The 27191-nt window shown below is 46.5% G+C and overlaps 1 protein-coding gene across 1 annotated transcript in view; it reads right to left on the bottom strand.

Annotated features, from left to right (window-relative positions):
- NOS3 (nitric oxide synthase 3) overlaps positions 1-27191 on the bottom strand; it is a 119464-nt gene that overhangs the window by 24660 nt on the left and 67613 nt on the right. The window contains exons 9-14 of the mRNA XM_083186549.1: positions 22675-22776; positions 22402-22596; positions 4263-4342; positions 3946-4090; positions 3529-3633; positions 3382-3449 (exon numbers count right to left, since the gene is read on the bottom strand). Of these exons, the coding sequence (XP_083042675.1) occupies positions 3382-3449; positions 3529-3633; positions 3946-4090; positions 4263-4342; positions 22402-22596; positions 22675-22776 (695 nt within the window). The remainder of the gene's footprint in view (positions 1-3381; positions 3450-3528; positions 3634-3945; positions 4091-4262; positions 4343-22401; positions 22597-22674; positions 22777-27191) is intronic.

Below are 27191 nucleotides of genomic sequence, written 5' to 3'. Positions count from 1 at the left end.
TAACATCATACAGGGAGCAGACACCGGCCCTAACATCATACAGGGAGCAGACACCGGCCCTAACATCATACAGGGAGCAGACACCGGCCCTAACATCGTACAGGGAGCAGACACCGGCCCTAACATCATACAGGGTGCAGACACCGGCCCTAACATCGTACACGGAGCAGACCCCGGCCCTAACATCGTACAGGGAGCAGACACCGGCCCTAACATCGTACAGGGAGCAGACACCGGCCCTAACATCGTACAGGGAGCAGACACCGGCCCTAACATCATACAGGGTGCAGACACCGGCCCTAACATCGTACACGGAGCAGACCCCGGCCCTAACATCGTACAGGGAGCAGACACCGGCCCTAACATCGTACAGGGAGCAGACACCGGCCCTAACATCGTACAGGGAGCCGACACCGGCCCTAACATCGTACAGGGAGCCGACACCGGCCCAATCATCGTACAGGGAGCCGACACCGGCCCTAACATCATACAGGGAGCCGACACCGGCCCTAACATAATACAGGTAGCAGACATCGGCCCTAACATCGTACAGGGAGCAGACACCGGCCCTAACATCGTACACGGAGCCGACACCGGCCCTAACATCGTACAGGGAGCCGACACCGGCCCTAACATCTTACAGGGAGCCGACACCGGCCCTAACATCATACAGGGAGCCGACACCGGCCCTAACATCATACAGGGTGCCGACACCGGCCCTAACATCATACAGGGAGCCGACACCGGCCCTAACATAATACAGGTAGCAGACATCGGCCCTAACATCATACAGGGAGCAGACACCGGCCCTAACATCGTACACGGAGCAGACCCCGGCCCTAACATCGTACACGGAGCAGACACCGGCCCTAACATCGTACAGGGAGCCGACACCGGCCCTAACATCGTACAGGGAGCCGACACCGGCCCTAACATCGTACAGGGAGCCGACACCGGCCCAATCATCGTACAGGGAGCCGACACCGGCCCAATCATCATACAGGGAGCCGACACCGGCCCTAACATCGTACACGGAGCAGACACCGGCCCTAACATCGTACAGGGAGCAGACACCGGCCCTAACATCATACAGGGAGCCGACACCGGCCCTAACATCGTACAGGGAGCCGACACCGGCCCTAACATCGTACAGGGAGCCGACACCGGCCCTAACATCATGCAGGGAGCCGACACCGGCCCAATCATCATACAGGGAGCCGACACCGGCCCAATCATCATACAGGGAGCCGACACCGGCCCTAACATCATACAGGGAGCAGACACCGGCCCTAACATCATACAGGGAGCCGACACCGGCCCTAACATCATACAGGGTGCCGACACCGGCCCTAACATCATACAGGGTGCCGACACCGGCCCTAACATCATACAGGGAGCAGACACCGGCCCTAACATCATACAGGGAGCAGACACCGGCCCTAACATCATACAGGGAGCCGACACCGGCCCTAACATCATACAGGGTGCCGACACCGGCCCTAACATCATACAGGGAGCAGACACCGGCCCTAACATCATACAGGGAGCAGACACCGGCCCTAACATCATACAGGGAGCAGACACCGGCCCTAACATCATACAGGGAGCAGACACCGGCCCTAACATCGTACAGGGAGCAGACACCGGCCCTAACATCATACAGGGAGCAGACACCGGCCCTAACATCGTACAGGGTGCCGACACCGGCCCTAACATCGTACAGGGTGCAGACACCGGCCCTAACATCGTACAGGGAGCCGACACCGGCCCTAACATCATACAGGGAGCAGACACCGGCCCTAACATCATACAGGGAGCCGACACCGGCCCTAACATCATACAGGGAGCAGACACCGGCCCTAACATTGTACACGGAGCAGACACCGGCCCTAACATCGTACAGGGAGCCGACACCGGCCCTAACATCATACAGGGAGCAGACACTGGCCCTAACATCGTACACGGAGCAGACACCGGCCCTAACATCGTACAGGGAGCAGACACCGGCCCTAACATCCTACAGGGAGCAGACACCGGCCCTAACATCCTACAGGGAGCAGACACCGGCCCTAACATCATACAGGGAGCAGACACCGGCCCTAACATCATACAGGGAGCAGACACCGGCCCTAACATCGTACAGGGTGCAGACAGCGGCCCTAACATCGTACAGGGTGCAGACAGCGGCCCTAACATCATACAGGGAGACGACACCAGCCCTAACATCATACAGGGAGCAGACACCGGCCCTAACATCGTACACGGAGCAGACACCGGCCCTAACATCGTACACGGAGCAGACACCGGCCCTAACATCGTACAGGGAGCCGACACCGGCCCTAACATCGTACAGGGAGCAGACACCGGCCCTAACATCATACAGGGAGCAGACACCGGCCCTAACATCGTACACGGAGCAGACACCGGCCCTAACATCGTACAGGGAGCAGACACCGGCCCTAACATCCTACAGGGAGCAGACACCGGCCCTAACATCCTACAGGGAGCAGACACCGGCCCTAACATCATACAGGGAGCAGACACCGGCCCTAACATCATACAGGGAGCAGACACCGGCCCTAACATCGTACAGGGTGCAGACAGCGGCCCTAACATCATACAGGGAGACGACACCAGCCCTAACATCATACAGGGAGACGACACCGGCCCTAACATCATACAGGGAGCAGACACCGGCCCTAACATCATACAGGGAGCAGACACCGGCCCTAACATCGTACAGGGAGCCGACACCGGCCCTAACATCATACAGGGAGCCGACACCGGCCCTAACATCATACAGGGAGCCGACACCGGCCCTAACATCATACAGGGAGCCGACACCGGCCCCAACATCATACAGGGAGCCGACACCGGCCCTAACATCGTACACGGAGCAGACACCGGCCCTAACATCGTACAGGGAGCCGACACCGGCCCTAACATTATACAGGGAGCCGACACCGGCCCTAACATCATACAGGGAGCAGACACCGGCCCTAACATCATACAGGGAGCAGACACCGGCCCTAACATCGTACAGGGAGCCGAAACCGGCCCTAACATCATACAGGGAGCAGACACCGGCCCTAACATCGTACAGGGAGCCGACACCGGCCCTAACATCATACAGGGAGCCGACATTGGCCCTCACAACATTCTATATCCAGTCCGGCCACCGGGATGTAGAGGGTAATAATGAGATGTAGACAGAATATAAATGACACCAGTAATAACCTATCAGCGCATCTGTTACTAGAACTGGTACAATAAAGAACAGGACAACAATGATGAGGTGTAATCCCACAATCACGGCCGTTACCGGGCTAATCCCTAGGGTGCAATATTCCTACATCCCTCGTCCTCCCGCTCACTACTCACTTCTGTTGTTCCGGCTGGAGAGCGCTGACATTAGGAGAGGTCATCTCCATCAGTTCCCGGGCAAAGGTCTGTGGAGAGAAAAGCAGACATCGGGCAGGGGTACAGCTCAGGGGGTGGCAGCAGCGTCAGGCTGGTAGCGCCACTTACCTCACCATTCTCTGGGGGATCCCCATTACCAAACGTGCTAGTAACCACCAACACCAGCGTCTCATGCTCCAGATTGACGGTATCATACTGGTCCATACAGATCACCTGCCAGAGAGCGGGGTCATTACTGTGGGGTGGTCACACTATATGCCAAGGATGGAAGAGCACTGGCGCAATTCTGCAATCCCTGACACAAGAGGGTAAGGTGTACTGTGCCCATGAGGGCCGACACAACACACGCTGCGTAAGACGTATACACTCCCTGTAACCCCATTACGGCAGCCGTGCCACGCTCCGTATGCATGAATAGTGAGGCCCATCTGCACTTGGCTGCAATAGCTCGCTCTGTCCGCTCTGACCTTTCTGTGACAGAACCAGCCCCACCACTCAGTCTCACCAGGTTCCCTAACTTCTTACCCTGGGGTCAAACGCATATGCGAATATGTGGCAGAGCTTCTGGGCATAGGTCTCAGAACGACCGGTTTCTGTAGCGTAGAGAATTGTAGCTTTTACCCTGCGGGCCATCGCTTGTCCCATCAGCTTCGCTGAGAACTTCACTGCACTGAAAGCAAAGCAGAATATGATGGTCACCCCAATGTGCATTTATGTCACAAAACCAGGAAAGGTAGGACTAGAAGATGCAGCATGTGCAGGTGATTACATACAAGACACGTATGCGTTACACAAGTTACAGTATGAACAGCACAAGTTCCAGCAACATACAACCTGCTTACTTTGCAACTTCTTTGAAGGTTCTCTTCCTGGTGATGGTGCTCTGAGATCCCTTCCAGATATGGTGCTTCCACGGGTCACTCTGAAATATCAACATAGTTATATTACAACAATAAGGAGTGAGCTGGAGGACATATATTATATTACGAAATCAGAGAAGACATCTATAGAGGATGAGTTGGAGGACATATCACATGAGAGGATATCAGAGAAGACATCCATAGAGGATGAGATGCAGGATATATCACATGAGAGGATATCAGAGAAGACATCCATAGAGGATGAGTTGGAGGACATATCACATGAGAGGATATCAGAGAAGACATCTATAGAGGATGAGCTGGAGGACATATCACATGAGAGGATATCAGAGAAGACATCCATAGAGGATGAGATGCAGGATATATCACATGAGAGGATATCAGAGAAGACATCCATAGAGGATAAGTTGGAGGATATATCACATGAGAGGATATCAGAGAAGACATCCATAGAGGATGAGTTGGAGGACATATCACATGAGAGGATATCAGAGAAGACATCCATAGAGGATGAGCTGGAGGACATATCACATGAGAGGATATCAGAGAAGACATCCATAGAGGATGAGCTGGAGGACATATCACATGAGAGGATATCAGAGAAGACATCCATAGAGGATGAGTTGGAGGACATATCACATGAGAGGATATCAGAGAAGACATCCATAGAGGATGAGCTGGAGGACATATCACATGAGAGGATATCAGAGAAGACATCTATAGAGGATGAGCTGGAGGACATATCACATGAGAGGATATCAGAGAAGTCATCCATAGAGGATGAGTTGCAGGATATAATCACATGAGAGGATATCAGAGAAGACCTCCATAAAGGATGAGATGCAGGATATATCACATGAGAGGATATCACAGAAGTAATTAATAGAGGATGAGCTGGAGGACATATCACATGAGAGGATATCAGAGAAGACATCCATAGAGGATGAGCTGGAGGACATATCACATGAGAGGATATCAGAGAAGACATCCATAGAGGAGGAGTTGGAGGACATATCACATGAGAGGATATCAGAGAAGACATCCATAGAGGATGAGATGCAGGACATATCACATGAGAGGATATCAGAGAAGACATCCATAGAGGATGAGATGCAGGACATATCACATGAGAGGATATCAGAGAAGACCTCCATAGAGGATGAATTGGAGGACATATCACATGAGAGGTTATCAGAAAAGTCACCCATATAGGATAAGTTGGAGGACATATCACATGAGAGGATATCAGAGAAGTCACCCATATAGGATGAGTTGGAGGACATATCACATGAGAGGATATCAGAGAAGACATCTATAGAGGATGAGTTGGAGGACATATTACATGAGAGGATATCAGAGAAGACATCTATAAAGGATGATTTGGAGGACATATCACATGAGAGGTTATCAGAGAAGACCTCCATAGAGGATGAATTGGAGGACATATCACATGAGAGGTTATTAGAGAAGACCTCCATAGAGGATGAATTGGAGGACATATCACATGAGAGGTTATTAGAGAAGACCTCCATAGAGGATGAATTGGAGGACATATCACATGAGAGGATATCAGAGAAGTCACCCATATAGGATAAGTTGGAGGACATATCACATGAGAGGATATCAGAGAAGACATCTATAAAGGATGAGTTGGAGGACATATCACATGAGAGGATATCAGAGAAGACATCTATAGAGGATGAGTTGGAGGACATATCACATGAGAGGATATCAGAGAAGACATCCATAGAGGATGAGTTGGATGACATATCACATGAGAGGATATCAGAGAAGACATCCATAGAGGATGAGTTGGATGACATATCACATGAGAGCATATCACAGAAGACATCCATAGAGGATGAGTTGCAGGATATAATCACATGAGAGGATATCAGAGAAGACCTCCATAGAGGATGAGTTGCAGGATATATCACTTGAGAGGATATCACAGAAGTCATTAATAGAGGATGAGCTGGAGGACATATCACATGAGAGGTTATCAGAGAAGACCTCCATAGAGGATGAATTGGAGGATATATCACATGAGAGGATATCACAGAAGTCATCCATAGAGGATGAGTTGCAGGATATATCACATGAGAGGATATCACAGAAGTCATCCATAGAGGATGAGTTGGAGGACATATCACATGAGAGGATATCAGAGAAGACATCCATAGAGGATGAGTTGCAGGATATATCACATGAGAGGATATCACAGAAGTCATCCATAGAGGATGAGTTGGAGGACATATCACATGAGAGGATATCAGAGAAGACATCCATAGAGGATGAGTTGCAGGATATATCACATGAGAGGATATCACAGAAGTAATCCATAGAGGATGAGTTGGAGGACATATCACATGAGAGGATATCAGAGAAGACATCCATAGAGGATGAGTTGGAGGACATATCACATGAGAGGATATCAGAGAAGACCTCCATAGAGGATGAATTGGAGGACATATCAGAGAAGTCATCAATAGAGGATGAGTTGGAGGACATATCACATGAGAGGATATCACAGAAGTCTTCCATAGAGGATGAGTTGGAGGACATATCACATGAGAGGATATCACAGAAGTCTTCCATAGAGGATGAGTTGGAGGACATATCACATGAGAGGATATCAGAGAAGACATCCATAGAGGATGAGTTGCAGGATATATCACATGAGAGGATATCACAGAAGTCATCCATAGAGGGTGAGTTGGAGGACATATAACATGAGAGGATATCAGAGAAGACCTCCATAGAAGATGAGCTGGAGGACATATCACATGAGAGGATATCAGAGAAGACATCTATAGAGGATGAGTTGGAGGACATATCACATGAGAGGATATCAGAGAAGACATCCATAGAGGAAGAGTTGCAGGACATATCACATGAGAGGATATCACAGAAGTCATCCATAGAGGATGAGTTGGAGGACATATCACATTAGAGGATATCAGAGAAGACATCTATAGAGGATGAGTTGGAGGACATATCACATGAGAGGCTATCAGAGAAGACATCCCTAGAGGATGAGTTGGAGGACATATCACATGAGAGGATATCAGAGAAGACATCTATAGAGGAAGAGTTGGATCACATATCACATGAGAGGATATCAGAGAAGACATCTATAGAGGATGATCTGGAGGACATACTGTATCACATGAGAGGATATCAGAGAGGACATGCACAGAGGATGAGTTGCAGGACATATCACATGAGAGGATATCAGAGAAGACATCTATAGAGGATGAGTTGCAGGATATATCACATGAGAGGCTATCAGAGAAGACATCCATAGAGGATGAGGTGGATGACATATCACATGAGTGGCTATCAGAGAAGACGATGAGCTGGAGGACATACTGTATTACATGAGAGGCTATCAGAGAAGTCATCCATAGAGGAATAGTTGCAGGATATATCACATGAGAGGATATCAGAGAAGACATCCATAGAGGAAGAGTTGCAGGACATATCACATGAGAGGATATCAGAGAAGACATCCATAGAGGATGAGTTGCAGGACATATCACATGAGAGGATATCAGAGAAGACCTCCATAGAGGATGAGTTGCATTATATATATATAACATGAGAGTATATCGGAGAAGACATCTATATAGGATGAGTTGCAGGACATATCACATGAGAGGATATCAGAGAAGTCATAAGAGTTGGATGACATATCACATGAGAGGATATCAGAGAAGACATCTATAAAGGATGAGTTGGAGGACATATCACATGAGAGGATATCAAAGAAGACATCCATAGAGGAAGAGTTGCAGGATATAATCACATGAGAGGATATCAGAGAAGACATCCATAGAGGAAGAGTTGCAGGACATATCACATGAGAGGATATCACAGAAGTCATCCATAGAGGATGAGTTGGAGGACATAGCACATGAGAGGATATCAGAGAAGACATCCATAGAGGATGATTTGGAGGACATATCACATGAGAGGATATCAGAGAAGACATCCATAGAGGATGAGGTAGATGACATATCACATGAGAGGATATCAGAGAAGACATCCATAGAGGATGAGGTAGATGACATATCACATGAGAGGATATCAGAGAAGACATCCATAGAGGATGAGGTAGATGACATATCACATGAGAGGATATCAGAGAAGACATCCATAGAGGATGAGGTAGATGACATATCACATGAGAGGATATCAGAGAAGACATCCATAGAGGATGAATTGGAGGACATATCACATGAGAGGATATCAGAGAAGTCACCCATATAGGATGAGTTGGAGGACATATCACATGAGAGGATATCAGAGAAGACATCTATAAAGGATGAGTTGGAGGACATATCACATGAGAGGATATCAGAGAAGACATCTATAGAGGATGAGTTGGAGGACATATCACATGAGAGGATATCAGAGAAGACATCCATAGAGGATGAGTTGGATGACATATCACATGAGAGCATATCACAGAAGACATCTATAGAGGATGAGTTGCAGGATATATCACATGAGAGGATATATCACAGAATATATGAGTTGCAGGATATATGAGTTGCAGGATATATCACAGAAGTCATTAATAGAGGATGAGCTGGAGGACATATCACATGAGAGGTTATCAGAGAAGACCTCCATAGAGGATGAATTGGAGGATATATCACATGAGAGGATATCACAGAAGTCATCCATAGAGGATGAGTTGCAGGATATATCACATGAGAGGATATCACAGAAGTCATCCATAGAGGATGAGTTGGAGGACATATCACATGAGAGGATATCAGAGAAGACATCCATAGAGGATGAGTTGCAGGATATATCACATGAGAGGATATCACAGAAGTCATCCATAGAGGATGAGTTGGTGGACATATCACATGAGAGGATATCAGAGAAGACATCCATAGAGGATGAGTTGCAGGATATATCACATGAGAGGATATCACAGAAGTAATCCATAGAGGATGAGTTGGAGGACATATCACATGAGAGGATATCAGAGAAGACATCCATAGAGGATGAGTTGGAGGACATATCACATGAGAGGATATCAGAGAAGACCTCCATAGAGGATGAATTGGAGGACATATCAGAGAAGTCATCAATAGAGGATGAGTTGGAGGACATATCACATGAGAGGATATCACAGAAGTCTTCCATAGAGGATGAGTTGGAGGACATATCACATGAGAGGATATCACAGAAGTCTTCCATAGAGGATGAGTTGGAGGACATATCACATGAGAGGATATCAGAGAAGACATCCATAGAGGATGAGTTGCAGGATATATCACATGAGAGGATATCACAGAAGTCATCCATAGAGGGTGAGTTGGAGGACATATCACATGAGAAGATATCAGAGAAGACCTCCATAGAAGATGAGCTGGAGGACATATCACATGAGAGGATATCAGAGAAGACATCTATAGAGGATGAGTTGGAGGACATATCACATGAGAGGATATCAGAGAAGACATCCATAGAGGAAGAGTTGCAGGACATATCACATGAGAGGATATCAGAGAAGACATCTATAGAGGATGAGTTGGAGGACATATCACATGAGAGGCTATCAGAAAAGACATCCCTAGAGGATGAGTTGGAGGACATATCACATGAGAGGATATCAGAGAAGACATCTATAGAGGAAGAGTTGGATCACATATCACATGAGAGGATATCAGAGAAGACATCTATAGAGGATGATCTGGAGGACATACTGTATCACATGAGAGGATATCAGAGAGGACATGCACAGAGGATGAGTTGCAGGACATATCACATGAGAGGATATCAGAGAAGACATCTATAGAGGATGAGTTGCAGGATATATCACATGAGAGGCTATCAGAGAAGACATCCATAGAGGATGAGGTGGATGACATATCACATGAGTGGCTATCAGAGAAGACGATGAGCTGGAGGACATACTGTATTACATGAGAGGCTATCAGAGAAGTCATCCATAGAGGAATAGTTGCAGGACATATCACATGAGAGGATATCAGAGAAGACATCCGTAGAGGAAGAGTTGCAGGACATATCACATGAGAGGATATCAGAGAAGACATCCATAGAGGATGAGTTGCAGGACATATCACATGAGAGGATATCAGAGAAGACCTCCATAGAGGATGAGTTGCATTATATATATAACATGAGAGTATATCGGAGAAGACATCTATATAGGATGAGTTGCAGGACATATCACATGAGAGGATATCAGAGAAGTCATAAGAGTTGGATGACATATCACATGAGAGGATATCAGAGAAGACATCTATAAAGGATGAGTTGGAGGACATATCACATGAGAGGATATCAAAGAAGACATCTATAGAGGATGAGTTGGAGGACATAGCACATGAGAGGATATCAGAGAAGACATCCATAGAGGATGATTTGGAGGACATATCACATGAGAGGATATCAGAGAAGACATCCATAGAGGATGAGGTAGATGACATATCACATGAGAGGATATCAGAGAAGACATCCATAGAGGATGAGGTAGATGACATATCACATGAGAGGATATCAGAGAAGACATCCATAGAGGATGAGGTAGATGACATATCACATGAGAGGATATCAGAGAAGACATCCATAGAGGATGAGGTAGATGACATATCACATGAGAGGATATCAGAGAAGACATCCATAGAGGATGAATTGGAGGACATATCACATGAGAGGATATCAGAGAAGTCACCCATATAGGATGAGTTGGAGGACATATCACATGAGAGGATATCAGAGAAGACATCTATAAAGGATGAGTTGGAGGACATATCACATGAGAGGATATCAGAGAAGACATCTATAGAGGATGAGTTGGAGGACATATCACATGAGAGGATATCAGAGAAGACATCCATAGAGGATGAGTTGGATGACATATCACATGAGAGCATATCACAGAAGACATCCATAGAGGATGAGTTGCAGGATATAATCACATGAGAGGATATCAGAGAAGACCTCCATAGAGGAAGAGTTGCAGGACATATCACATGAGAGGATATCAGAGAAGACATCCATAGAGGATGAGTTGCAGGACATATCACATGAGAGGATATCAGAGAAGACATCCATAGAGGAAGAGTTGCAGGACATATCACATGAGAGGATATCAGAGAAGACATCCATAGAGGATGAGTTGCAGGACATATCACATGAAAGGATATCAGAGAAGACCTCCATAGAGGATGAGTTGCATTATATATATAACATGAGAGTATATCGGAGAAGACATCTATATAGGATGAGTTGCAGGACATATCACATGAGAGGATATCAGAGAAGTCATAAGAGTTGGATGACATATCACATGAGAGGATATCAGAGAAGACATCTATAAAGGATGAGTTGGAGGACATATCACATGAGAGGATATCAAAGAAGACATCTATAGAGGATGAGTTGGAGGACATATCACATGAGAGGATATCAGAGAAGACATCCATAGAGGATGAGGTAGATGACATATCACATGAGAGGATATCAGAGAAGACATCCATAGAGGATGAGGTAGATGACATATCACATGAGAGGATATCAGAGAAGACATCCATAGAGGATGAGGTAGATGACATATCACATGAGAGGATATCAGAGAAGACATCCATAGAGGATGAGGTAGATGACATATCACATGAGAGGATATCAGAGAAGACATCCATAGAGGATGAGGTAGATGACATATCACATGAGAGGATATCAGAGAAGACATCCATAGAGGATGAATTGGAGGACATATCACATGAGAGGATATCAGAGAAGTCACCCATATAGGATGAGTTGGAGGACATATCACATGAGAGGATATCAGAGAAGACATCTATAGAGGATGAGTTGGAGGACATATCACATGAGAGGATATCAGAGAAGACATCCATAGAGGATGAGTTGGATGACATATCACATGAGAGGATATCACAGAAGTCATTAATAGAGGATGAGCTGGAGGACATATCACATGAGAGGTTATCAGAGAAGACCTCCATAGAGGATGAATTGGAGGATATATCACATGAGAGGATATCACAGAAGTCATCCATAGAGGATGAGTTGCAGGATATATCACATGAGAGGATATCACAGAAGTCATCCATAGAGGATGAGTTGGAGGACATATCACATGAGAGGATATCAGAGAAGACATCCATAGAGGATGAGTTGCAGGATATATCACATGAGAGGATATCACAGAAGTCATCCATAGAGGATGAGTTGGAGGACATATCACATGAGAGGATATCAGAGAAGACATCCATAGAGGATGAGTTGCAGGATATATCACATGAGAGGATATCACAGAAGTCATCCATAGAGGATGAGTTGGAGGACATATCACATGAGAGGATATCAGAGAAGACATCCATAGAGGATGAGTTGGAGGACATATCACATGAGAGGATATCAGAGAAGACCTCCATAGAGGATGAATTGGAGGACATATCAGAGAAGTCATCAATAGAGGATGAGTTGGAGGACATATCACATGAGAGGATATCACAGAAGTCTTCCATAGAGGATGAGTTGGAGGACATATCACATGAGAGGATATCACAGAAGTCTTCCATAGAGGATGAGTTGGAGGACATATCACATGAGAGGATATCAGAGAAGACATCCATAGAGGATGAGTTGCAGGATATATCACATGAGAGGATATCACAGAAGTCATCCATAGAGGGTGAGTTGGAGGACATATCACATGAGAGGATATCAGAGAAGACCTCCATAGAAGATGAGCTGGAGGACATATCACATGAGAGGATATCAGAGAAGACATCTATAGAGGATGAGTTGGAGGACATATCACATGAGAGGATATCAGAGAAGACATCCATAGAGGAAGAGTTGCAGGACATATCACATGAGAGGATATCACAGAAGTCATCCATAGAGGATGAGTTGGAGGACATATCACATGAGAGGATGAGTTGGAGGACATATCACATGAGAGGATATCAGAGAAGACATCTATAGAGGATGAGTTGGAGGACATATCACATGAGAGGCTATCAGAAAAGACATCCCTAGAGGATGAGTTGGAGGACATATCACATGAGAGGATATCAGAGAAGACATCTATAGAGGAAGAGTTGGATCACATATCACATGAGAGGATATCAGAGAAGACATCTATAGAGGATGATCTGGAGGACATACTGTATCACATGAGAGGATATCAGAGAGGACATGCACAGAGGATGAGTTGCAGGACATATCACATGAGAGGATATCAGAGAAGACATCTATAGAGGATGAGTTGCAGGATATAATCACATGAGAGGATATCAGAGAAGACCTCCATAGAGGAAGAGTTGCAGGACATATCACATGAGAGGATATCAGAGAAGACATCCATAGAGGATGAGTTGCAGGACATATCACATGAGAGGATATCAGAGAAGACATCCATAGAGGAAGAGTTGCAGGACATATCACATGAGAGGATATCAGAGAAGACATCCATAGAGGATGAGTTGCAGGACATATCACATGAGAGGATATCAGAGAAGACCTCCATAGAGGATGAGTTGCATTATATATATAACATGAGAGTATATCGGAGAAGACATCTATATAGGATGAGTTGCAGGACATATCACATGAGAGGATATCAGAGAAGTCATAAGAGTTGGATGACATATCACATGAGAGGATATCAGAGAAGACATCTATAAAGGATGAGTTGGAGGACATATCACATGAGAGGATATCAAAGAAGACATCTATAGAGGATGAGTTGGAGGACATATCACATGAGAGGATATCAGAGAAGACATCCATAGAGGATGAGGTAGATGACATATCACATGAGAGGATATCAGAGAAGACATCCATAGAGGATGAGGTAGATGACATATCACATGAGAGGATATCAGAGAAGACATCCATAGAGGATGAGGTAGATGACATATCACATGAGAGGATATCAGAGAAGACATCCATAGAGGATGAGGTAGATGACATATCACATGAGAGGATATCAGAGAAGACATCCATAGAGGATGAGGTAGATGACATATCACATGAGAGGATATCAGAGAAGACATCCATAGAGGATGAATTGGAGGACATATCACATGAGAGGATATCAGAGAAGTCACCCATATAGGATGAGTTGGAGGACATATCACATGAGAGGATATCAGAGAAGACATCTATAGAGGATGAGTTGGAGGACATATCACATGAGAGGATATCAGAGAAGACATCCATAGAGGATGAGTTGGATGACATATCACATGAGAGGATATCACAGAAGTCATTAATAGAGGATGAGCTGGAGGACATATCACATGAGAGGTTATCAGAGAAGACCTCCATAGAGGATGAATTGGAGGATATATCACATGAGAGGATATCACAGAAGTCATCCATAGAGGATGAGTTGCAGGATATATCACATGAGAGGATATCACAGAAGTCATCCATAGAGGATGAGTTGGAGGACATATCACATGAGAGGATATCAGAGAAGACATCCATAGAGGATGAGTTGCAGGATATATCACATGAGAGGATATCACAGAAGTCATCCATAGAGGATGAGTTGGAGGACATATCACATGAGAGGATATCAGAGAAGACATCCATAGAGGATGAGTTGCAGGATATATCACATGAGAGGATATCACAGAAGTCATCCATAGAGGATGAGTTGGAGGACATATCACATGAGAGGATATCAGAGAAGACATCCATAGAGGATGAGTTGGAGGACATATCACATGAGAGGATATCAGAGAAGACCTCCATAGAGGATGAATTGGAGGACATATCAGAGAAGTCATCAATAGAGGATGAGTTGGAGGACATATCACATGAGAGGATATCACAGAAGTCTTCCATAGAGGATGAGTTGGAGGACATATCACATGAGAGGATATCACAGAAGTCTTCCATAGAGGATGAGTTGGAGGACATATCACATGAGAGGATATCAGAGAAGACATCCATAGAGGATGAGTTGCAGGATATATCACATGAGAGGATATCACAGAAGTCATCCATAGAGGGTGAGTTGGAGGACATATCACATGAGAGGATATCAGAGAAGACCTCCATAGAAGATGAGCTGGAGGACATATCACATGAGAGGATATCAGAGAAGACATCTATAGAGGATGAGTTGGAGGACATATCACATGAGAGGATATCAGAGAAGACATCCATAGAGGAAGAGTTGCAGGACATATCACATGAGAGGATATCACAGAAGTCATCCATAGAGGATGAGTTGGAGGACATATCACATGAGAGGATATCAGAGAAGACATCTATAGAGGATGAGTTGGAGGACATATCACATGAGAGGCTATCAGAAAAGACATCCCTAGAGGATGAGTTGGAGGACATATCACATGAGAGGATATCAGAGAAGACATCTATAGAGGAAGAGTTGGATCACATATCACATGAGAGGATATCAGAGAAGACATCTATAGAGGATGAGTTGCAGGATATATCACATGAGAGGATATCAGAGAGGACATGCACAGAGGATGAGTTGCAGGACATATCACATGAGAGGATATCAGAGAAGACATCTATAGAGGATGAGTTGCAGGATATATCACATGAGAGGCTATCAGAGAAGACATCCATAGAGGATGAGGTGGATGACATATCACATGAGTGGCTATCAGAGAAGACGATGAGCTGGAGGACATACTGTATTACATGAGAGGCTATCAGAGAAGTCATCCATAGAGGAATAGTTGCAGGACATATCACATGAGAGGATATCAGAGAAGACATCCATAGAGGAAGAGTTGCAGGACATATCACATGAGAGGATATCAGAGAAGACATCCATAGAGGATGAGTTGCAGGACATATCACATGAGAGGATATCAGAGAAGACCTCCATAGAGGATGAGTTGCATTATATATATAACATGAGAGTATATCGGAGAAGACATCTATATAGGATGAGTTGCAGGACATATCACATGAGAGGATATCAGAGAAGTCATAAGAGTTGGATGACATATCACATGAGAGGATATCAGAGAAGACATCTATAAAGGATGAGTTGGAGGACATATCACATGAGAGGATATCAAAGAAGACATCTATAGAGGATGAGTTGGAGGACATAGCACATGAGAGGATATCAGAGAAGACATCCATAGAGGATGATTTGGAGGACATATCACATGAGAGGATATCAGAGAAGACATCCATAGAGGATGAGGTAGATGACATATCACATGAGAGGATATCAGAGAAGACATCCATAGAGGATGAGGTAGATGACATATCACATGAGAGGATATCAGAGAAGACATCCATAGAGGATGAGGTAGATGACATATCACATGAGAGGATATCAGAGAAGACATCCATAGAGGATGAGGTAGATGACATATCACATGAGAGGATATCAGAGAAGACATCCATAGAGGATGAATTGGAGGACATATCACATGAGAGGATATCAGAGAAGTCACCCATATAGGATGAGTTGGAGGACATATCACATGAGAGGATATCAGAGAAGACATCTATAAAGGATGAGTTGGAGGACATATCACATGAGAGGATATCAGAGAAGACATCTATAGAGGATGAGTTGGAGGACATATCACATGAGAGGATATCAGAGAAGACATCCATAGAGGATGAGTTGGATGACATATCACATGAGAGCATATCACAGAAGACATCCATAGAGGATGAGTTGCAGGATATAATCACATGAGAGGATATCAGAGAAGACCTCCATAGAGGAAGAGTTGCAGGACATATCACATGAGAGGATATCAGAGAAGACATCCATAGAGGATGAGTTGCAGGACATATCACATGAGAGGATATCAGAGAAGACATCCATAGAGGAAGAGTTGCAGGACATATCACATGAGAGGATATCAGAGAAGACATCCATAGAGGATAAGTTGCAGGACATATCACATGAGAGGATATCAGAGAAGACCTCCATAGAGGATGAGTTGCATTATATATATAACATGAGAGTATATCGGAGAAGACATCTATATAGGATGAGTTGCAGGACATATCACATGAGAGGATATCAGAGAAGACATCCATAGAGGATGAGTTGGATGACATATCACATGAGAGGATATCACAGAAGTCATTAATAGAGGATGAGCTGGAGGACATATCACATGAGAGGTTATCAGAGAAGACCTCCATAGAGGATGAATTGGAGGATATATCACATGATAGGATATCACAGAAGTCATCCATAGAGGATGAGTTGCAGGATATATCACATGAGAGGATATCACAGAAGTCATCCATAGAGGATGAGTTGGAGGACATATCACATGAGAGGATATCAGAGAAGACATCCATAGAGGATGAGTTGCAGGATATATCACATGAGAGGATATCACAGAAGTCATCCATAGAGGATGAGTTGGAGGACATATCACATGAGAGGATATCAGAGAAGACATCCATAGAGGATGAGTTGCAGGATATATCACATGAGAGGATATCACAGAAGTCATCCATAGAGGATGAGTTGGAGGACATATCACATGAGAGGATATCAGAGAAGACATCCATAGAGGATGAGTTGGAGGACATATCACATGGGAGGATATCAGAGAAGACCTCCATAGAGGATGAATTGGAGGACATATCAGAGAAGTCATCAATAGAGGATGAGTTGGAGGACATATCACATGAGAGGATATCACAGAAGTCTTCCATAGAGGATGAGTTGGAGGACATATCACATGAGAGGATATCACAGAAGTCTTCCATAGAGGAGGAGTTGGAGGACATATCACATGAGAGGATATCAGAGAAGACATCCATAGAGGATGAGTTGCAGGATATATCACATGAGAGGATATCACAGAAGTCATCCATAGAGGATGAGTTGGAGGACATATCACATGAGAGTATATCAGAGAAGACCTCCATAGAAGATGAGCTGGAGGACATATCACATGAGAGGATATCAGAGAAGACATCTATAGAGGATGAGTTGGAGGACATATCACATGAGAGGATATCAGAGAAGACATCCATAGAGGAAGAGTTGCAGGACATATCACATGAGAGGATATCACAGAAGTCATCCATAGAGGATGAGTTGGAGGACATATCACATGAGAGGATATCAGAGAAGACATCTATAGAGGATGAGTTGGAGGACATATCACATGAGAGGCTATCAGAGAAGACATCCCTAGAGGATGAGTTGGAGGACATATCACATGAGAGGATATCAGAGAAGACATCTATAGAGGAAGAGTTGGATCACATATCACATGAGAGGATATCAGAGAAGACATCTATAGAGGATGATCTGGAGGACATACTGTATCACATGAGAGAATATCAGAGAGGACATGCACAAAGGATGAGTTGCAGGACATATCACATGAGAGGATATCAGAGAAGACATCTATAGAGGATGAGTTGCAGGATATATCACATGAGAGGCTATCAGAGAAGACATCCATAGAGGATGAGGTGGATGACATATCACATGAGTGGCTATCAGAGAAGACGATGAGCTGGAGGACATACTGTATTACATGAGAGGCTATCAGAGAAGTCATCCATAGAGGAATAGTTGCAGGACATATCACATGAGAGGATATCAGAGAAGACATCCATAGAGGAAGAGTTGCAGGACATATCACATGAGAGGATATCAGAGAAGACATCCATAGAGGTTGAGTTGCAGAACATATCACATGAGAGGATATCAGAGAAGACCTCCATAGAGGATGAGTTGCAGGATATATCACATGAGAGAATATCAGAGAAGACATCTATAGAGGATGAGTTGCAGGACATATCACATTAGAGGATATCAGAGAAGTCATAAGAGTTGGATGACATATCACATGAGAGGATATCAGAGAAGACATCTATAAAGGATGAGTTGGAGGACATATCACATGAGAGGATATCAAAGAAGACATCTATAGAGGATGAGTTGGAGGACATAGCACATGAGAGGATATCAGAGAAGACATCCATAGAGGATGATTTGGAGGATATATCACATGAGAGGATATCAGAGAAGACATCCATAGAGGATGAGTTGGAGGACATATCACATGAGAGGATATCAGAGAAGACATCCATAGAGGATGAGTTGGATTACATATAACATGAGAGGATATCAGAGAAGACATCCATAGAGGATGATTTGGAGGACATATCACATGAGAGGATATCAGAGAAGACATCCATAGAGGATGAGTTGGAGGACATATCACATGAGAGGATATCAGAGAAGACATCCATAGAGGATGAGTTGGAGGACATATCACATGAGAGGATATCAGAGAAGACATCCATAGAGGATGAGGTAGATGACATATCACATGAGAGGATATCAGAGAAGACATCCATAGAGGATGATTTGGAGGACATATCACATGAGAGGATATCAGAGAAGACATCCATAGAGGATGAGTTGGAGGACATATCACATGAGAGGATATCAGAGAAGACATCCATAGAGGATGAGTTGGAGGACATATCACATGAGAGGATATCAGAGAAGTCATAAGAGTTGGATGACATATCACATGAGAGGATATCAGAGAAGACATCTATAGTAGTAGTAGTAGTAGTACGTTTATTTATAGGGCGCCGCAAAGTGTCCGCAGCGCCGTACATAGCAAACAAAAAAAAAAAATGACGAGGTAACGTACAGGGTGTGTTGAAAAATACAGTATAAATGGGGGTATAGCTGGTAGAACTAAAATCAGCATCAGTTCAGAAGTAGGTGTCAAAATTGTCAAGGAGACTAAAGATGAAGTAGAGGAAGGGAAGAACAGGACAGGAGCACAGGTGAGGTAAAGAGGTAGGGTGAGTACGTGAGGAAGGAGGGCCCTACTCATAAGAGTTAACATACTAAAAATAGGTGGGTGGACGAACGAAAAACAATAGGATAAGTAGGAACGGAGGGGGACGGAGGCAGGATAAGAGGATCAAAAGAGGTTAGGAGGAGGGATAGGCTAGTCGAAAAAAGTGGGTTTTGAGGGAGCGCTTGAAGGAGGTAAGGGAATCAGAAAGCCTGATGGGTGGCGGGAGGTTGTTCCAGTGCAGGGGGGCAGCGCGAGAGAAGTCTTGGACACGGGATCTATAAAGGATGAGTTGGAGGACATATCACATGAGAGGATATCAAAGAAGACATCTATAGAGGATGAGTTGGAGGACATAGCACATGAGAGGATATCAGAGAAGACATCCATAGAGGATGATTTGCAGGATATATCACATGAGAGGATATCAGAGAAGACATCCATAGAGGATGAGTTGGAGGACATATCACATGAGAGGATATCAGAGAAGACATCCATAGAGGATGAGTTGGATTACATATAACATGAGAGGATATCAGAGAAGACATCCATAGAGGATGATTTGGAGGACATATCACATGAGAGGATATCAGAGAAGACATCCATAGAGGATGAGTTGGAGGACATATCACATGAGAGGATATCAGAGAAGACATCCATAGAGGATGAGTTGGAGGACATATCACATGAGAGGATATCAGAGAAGACATCCATAGAGGATGAGGTAGATGACATATCACATGAGAGGATATCAGAGAAGACATCCATAGAGGATGATTTGGAGGACATATCACATGAGAGGATATCAGAGAAGACATCCATAGAGGATGAGTTGGAGGACATATCACATGAGAGGATATCAGAGAAGACATCCATAGAGGATGAGTTGGAGGACATATCACATGAGAGGATATCAGAGAAGACATCCATAGAGGATGAGTTGGATTACATATAACATGAGAGGATATCAGAGAAGACATCCATAGAGGATGATTTGGAGGACATATCACATGAGAGGATATCAGAGAAGAAATCCATATAGGATGAGTTGGAGGAACTATCACGAGAGGGTATCAGGTACCAGGTATAGGAAGGATGAAGAGAGTGTTAGTTGGGTACCTGGCATAGGAAGGAAGGGAAGAGGTGGTAGTTGGGTACATGGTATAGGAAGGAGAGGAGAGGTGGTAGTTTGATACCTGGTAATGGTATAGGAAGGAGGGGTGAGGTGGTAAGTGGGTAACTTGTATAGGAAGGAGGGAAGGTGATTTGGTAGTTGGGTACCTGATACAGGAAGGATGGGGAGATGTGGTAGTTTGGTACCTGGTATAGGAAGGATGGGGAGATGTGATAGTTTGGTACCTGGCATAGGAAGTAGGGGGGGGGTAGTTGTCTACCAGGTATAGGAAGAAGAGGGGAGGTGGTGGTAGTTCAGGGAAGGAGAGGGGATTTGGTAGTTGAGTACCTGATACAGGAATGATGGGGAGATGTGATAGTTGGGTACCTGGTATAGGAAGGATGGAGAGATGTGATAGTTTGGTACCTGGCATAGGAAGTAGGGGGGGGAAGTTGTCTACCAAGTATAGGAAGGAGAGGAGAGGTGGTGGTAGTTCAGGGAAGGAGAAGGGAGGAGGAGGTAGTTGGGTACCTGGCATAGGATAGAGGGGGTGGGGTAGTTGGGTACCTGGCATTGGAAGGAAAGGTATAGGTGGTAATTGGGTACTTGGCATTGGAAGGAAAGGTATAGGTGGTAGTTGGGTACCTGGTATAGGAAGGAGGGGTGGGGTGTTGATTGAGTACCTGGTATAGGAAGAAGGGGAGAGGTGCTAATTGGGTAACTTGTATAGGAAGGAGGGAGGGTGATGTGGTACATGGTATAGGAGGGATGGGGAGATGTGGAAGTTGGGTACCTGGCATAGGAAGTAGGGGAGGGGTAGTTGTCTACCAGGTATAGGAAGGAGAGGGGAGGAGGTGGTAGTTGGGTACCTGGCATAGGATAGAGGGGGGGGGGGGTGGTAGTTGGATACCTGGTATCGGAAGGAGGGGAGAGGTGTTAGTTGGGTACCTGGTTTAGGAAGAAGTGGAGGGGGAGGTGGTAGTTGGGTAACTGGTATAGGAAGAAGTGGAGGGGGAGGTGTTAGTTGGGTACCTTGTATAGGAAAGATGGAGAGGTGGTACTTGGGTACCTGGTATAGGAAGAAGTGGAGGGGGAGGTGGTAGTTGGGTACCTGGTATAGGAAGAAGTGGAGGGGGAGGTGGTAGTGGAGTACCTGGTATAGGAAGGATGGAGATAGATGGTAGTTGACCATTTCCTGGTGAAATACAGGCGTCAGGCTCCCAGACATTGGTGGTACAATCCAGACCCAGTCCGCTGGGCAACCTCCCCGCAATCGAGTCTCGTGCTCCAAGTGCTTCATGAATGACTCTGTAGCAGCGTGGTGGTCCACCACCGTGACCTTATCACTCTGCATTAGAGAGGACACTGAGCACGGGATACACATAGATCATTATGAATGATCTGATTGGCGGTGATGTCCTCTTACCTGGTAGCTGTATAGGACCGCAATGTTAATCTCTAAGGCTGCTCTGTCCTTCCACAGGGACGACATCTTCTTGATGTCCAGACCAAGGTGTTTGGCTACAACCTGTAATCATGGTGAGTGTCTATATGACGCAGCTAAACAACTAGCCCTATCATACAGACTCCCCTGTCCAGTTTATGGGCACCATCCTACCGTCTCCCATGCAATAAGGAGGACATAATATTTCATTATATTTTATTTCAATGCTGTTGAATTTAAAGTATATGCTATATGGTGATATATGCCCGATATGATTATTGTATGATTACCATATGGAGATAGATATTTGTTACCTATTAATTATTTCACATACATATTTATGATCCGCCATCTTTCCCTAGGGAAGTGGGTTAATCGACAACGCAATGTATGGTCAAACCACCGTGGTCATTGATGAGGCAGTGCATGGTACCCTGGTCACCGCATCTCGCACCCCCTGGCATCAGCTGGACAGCCCCACTAATATTTGCCCATGATGTCCCATGTCCTCTGTATCGTACAGTATGTCCTCTGTATCGCGCAGTGTAATATTTATAGTGTACGATACACATACATCTGATGGCAGCGATAGTCACAGACACAAGTGGGAGTCTAATAATACGAGCAGCTTCCGTCCTTGGCCAGCTGCTAGACGCGGTGTCCTGCGTATATATCCTGTGTGCTATTTCTGTACGTGTAGTATCCTGTACCTCTGTGGCCAGCACCGTGTATACCGCTAGCTGCCGGAGATTCCACATTTCCTCCTAATCTCCCTCAGTGACATTTATACCCCCCCCCCCTTATCTATATACGCCATATATAGAGAGCGAGGAGCAGCGCTAGGTCTGCTATGGAAGGTGTAAGCGCCAGACCGGTGCCCTCTGTAGTACCAGTAATGGCGGTATAGTCAGACCAGTGCCCTCTGTATGACACGTGAGCGGTACCAGTAATGGCGGTACAGTCAGAGCAGTGCCCCCTGTATGACACGTGCGCGGTACCAGTAATGGCAATATAGTCAGACCAGTGCCCTCTGTATGACACGTGAGCGGTACCAGTAATGGCGGTATAGTCAGACCAGTGCCCCCTGTATGACACGTGCGCGGTACCAGTAATGGCGGTATAGTCAGACCAGTGCCCTCTGTATGACACGTGCGCGGTACCAGTAATGGCGGTATAGTCAGACCAGTGCCCTCTGTATGACACGTGCGCGGTAACAGTAATGGCGGTATAGTCAGACCAGTGCCCCCTGTATGACACGTGCGCGGTACCAGTAATGGCGGTACAGTCAGACCAGTGCCCCCTGTATGACACGTGCGCGGTACCAGTAATGGCGGTACAGTCAGACCAGTGCCCTCTGTATGACACGTGCGCGGTACCAGTAATGGCGGTATAGTCAGACCAGCGCCCCCTGTATGACACGTGCGCGGTACCAGTAATGGCGGTATAGTCAGACCAGTGCCCTCTGTATGACACGTGCGTGGTACCAGTAATGGCGGTATAGTCAGACCAGTGCCCTCTGTATGACACGTGCGCGGTACCAGTAATGGCGGTATAGTCAGACCAGTGCCCCCTGTATGACACGTGCGCGGTACCAGTAATGGCGGTATAGTCAGACCAGTGCCCTCTGTATGACACGTGCGCGGTACCAGAAATGGCGGTATAGTCAGACCAGTGCCGCCTGTATGACGTGTGCGCGGTACCAGTAATGGCGGTATAGTCAGACCAGTGCCCCCTGTATGACACGTGCGCGGTACCAGTAATGGCGGTATAGTCAGACCAGGGCCCTCTGTATGACACGTGCGCGGTACCAGTAATGGCGGTATAGTCAGACCAGCGCCCCCTATATGACACGTGCGCGGTACCAGTAATGGCGGTATAGTCAGACCAGTGCCCTCTGTATGACACGTGCGCGGTACCAGTAATGGCGGTATAGTAAGACCAGCACCCTCTGTATGACACATGCGCGGTACCAGTAATGGCGGTATAGTCAGACCAGCGCCCTCTGTATGACACGTGCGCGGTACCAGTAATGGCGGTATAGTCAGACCAGTGCCCTCTGTATGACACGTGCGCGGTACCAGTAATGGCGGTATAGTCAGACCAGCGTCCCCTGTATGACACGTGCGTGGTACCAGTAATGGCGGTATAGTCAGACCAGCGCCCCCTGTATGACACGTGCGCGGTACCAGTAATGGCAGTACAGTCAGACCAGTGCCCTCTGTATGACACGTGCGCGGTACCAGTAATGGCGGTATAGTCAGACCAGTGCCCTCTGTATGACACGTGCGCGGTACCAGTAATGGCGGTATAGTCAGACCAGTGCCCTCTGTATGACACGTGCGCGGTAACAGTAATGGCGGTATAGTCAGACCAGTGCCCCCTGTATGACACGTGCGCGGTACCAGTAATGGCGGTATAGTCAGACCAGCGCCCTCTGTATGACACGTGCGCGGTACCAGTAATGGCGGTATAGTCAGACCAGTGCCCCCTGTATGACACGTGCGCGGTACCAGTAATGGCGGTATAGTCAGACCAGTGCCCCCTGTATGACACGTGCGCGGTACCAGTAATGGCGGTATAATCAGACCAGTGCCCTCTGTATGACACGTGCGCGGTACCAGTAATGGCGGTATAGTAAGACCAGCGCCCTCTGTATGACACGTGCGCGGTACCAGTAATGGCGGTATAGTCAGACCAGCGCCCTCTGTATGACACGTGCGCGGTACCAGTAATGGCGGTATAGTCAGACCAGTGCCCTCTGTATGACACGTGCGCGGTACCAGTAATGGCGGTATAGGCAGACCAGTGCCCCCTGTATGACACGTGCGCGGTACCAGTAATGGCGGTATAGTCAGACCAGTGCCCCCTGTATGACACGTGCGCGGTACCAGTAATGGCGGTATAGTCAGACCAGTGCCCCCTGTATGACACGTGCGCGGTACCAGTAATGGCGGTATAGTCAGACCGGTGCCCTCTGTAGTACCAATAATGGCGGTATATTCAGACCAGTGCCCCCTGTATGACACGTGCGCGGTACCAGTAATGGCGGTATAGTCAGACCAGTGCCCCCTGTATGACACGTGCGCGGTACCAGTAATGGCGGTATAGTCAGACCAGCGCCCCCTGTATGACACGTGCGCAGTACCAGTAATGGCGGTATAGTCAGAGCAGTGCCCCCTGTATGACACGTGCGCGGTACCAGTAATGGCGGTATAGTCAGACCAGCGCCCCCTGTATGACACGTGCGCAGTACCAATAATGGCGGTATAGTCAGACCAGTGCCCCCTGTATGACACGTGCGCGGTACTAGTAATGGCGGTATAGTCAGACCAGCGCCCCCTGTATGACACGTGCGCAGTACCAGTAATGGCGGTATAGTCAGAGCAGTGCCCCCTGTATGACACGTGCGCGGTACCAGTAATGGCGGTATAGTCAGACCAGCGCCCCCTGTATGACACGTGCGCAGTACCAATAATGGCGGTATAGTCAGACCAGTGCCCCCTGTATGACACGTGCGCGGTACTAGTAATGGCGGTATAGTCAGACCAGCGCCCCCTGTATGACACGTGCGCGGTACCAGTAATGGCGGTATAGTCAGACCAGGGCCCTCTGTATGACACGTGCGCGGTACCAGTAATGGCGGTATAGTCAGACCAGCGCCTTCTGTATGACACGTGCGCGGTACCAGTAATGGCGGTATAGTCAGACCAGCGCCCCCTGTATGACACGTGCGCGGTACCAGTAATGGCGGTACAGTCAGACCAGCGCCCCCTGTATGACACGTGCGCGGTACCAGTAATGGCGGTATAGTCAGACCAGGGCCCTCTGTATGACACGTGCGCGGTACCAGTAATGGCGGTATAGTCAGACCAGCGCCTTCTGTATGACACGTGCGCGGTACCAGTAATGGCGGTATAGTCAGACCAGCGCCCCCTGTATGACACGTGCGCGGTACCAGTAATGGCGGTACAGTCAGACCAGTGCCCTCTGTATGACATGTGCGCGGTACCAGTAATGGCGGTATAGTCAGACCAGCGCCCCCTGTATGACACGTGCACGGTACCAGTAATGGCGGTATAGTCAGATACAGAGAGAATGCAGGCGGACCCAGGCGTTGGGGGGGAAGGACCTCTAACGTACGCCCCAGCCCAGGAACAAGTTACAGGCTACTCAGCCGCTGGACACAAGGTGTGGGGGGGGGGGGGGAAAGACAAGCTTCGATAGTGCCATGATTGACAATGGATCTGCAGGTTTTCGCCTAGTTTCGATGCCATTCGCTGTCATGCACATGGGTGGGATTACACTTTGGCCGGGCGGTGACTGATCTCTGGCCTATGAAAAGTAGCATCCCAGCAATCAGGTGTGAATTACCCCCGATATAACAATGATTTGCTGCCTGGTTCACATTATGACATCTGCGGCCAGTACATTTATTCATGCATTGCAGGTATGACCATCGGTGTGGTTTTGACATCATGACGATATGACAAGTGACCATC

The sequence above is a fragment of the Crinia signifera genome, chromosome 5, assembly GCF_055691185.1.
Source record: "Crinia signifera chromosome 5, ASM5569118v1, whole genome shotgun sequence".
NCBI lineage: Eukaryota > Metazoa > Chordata > Amphibia > Anura > Myobatrachidae > Crinia > Crinia signifera.
This window is presented reverse-complemented; position numbering and strand designations above follow the sequence as displayed.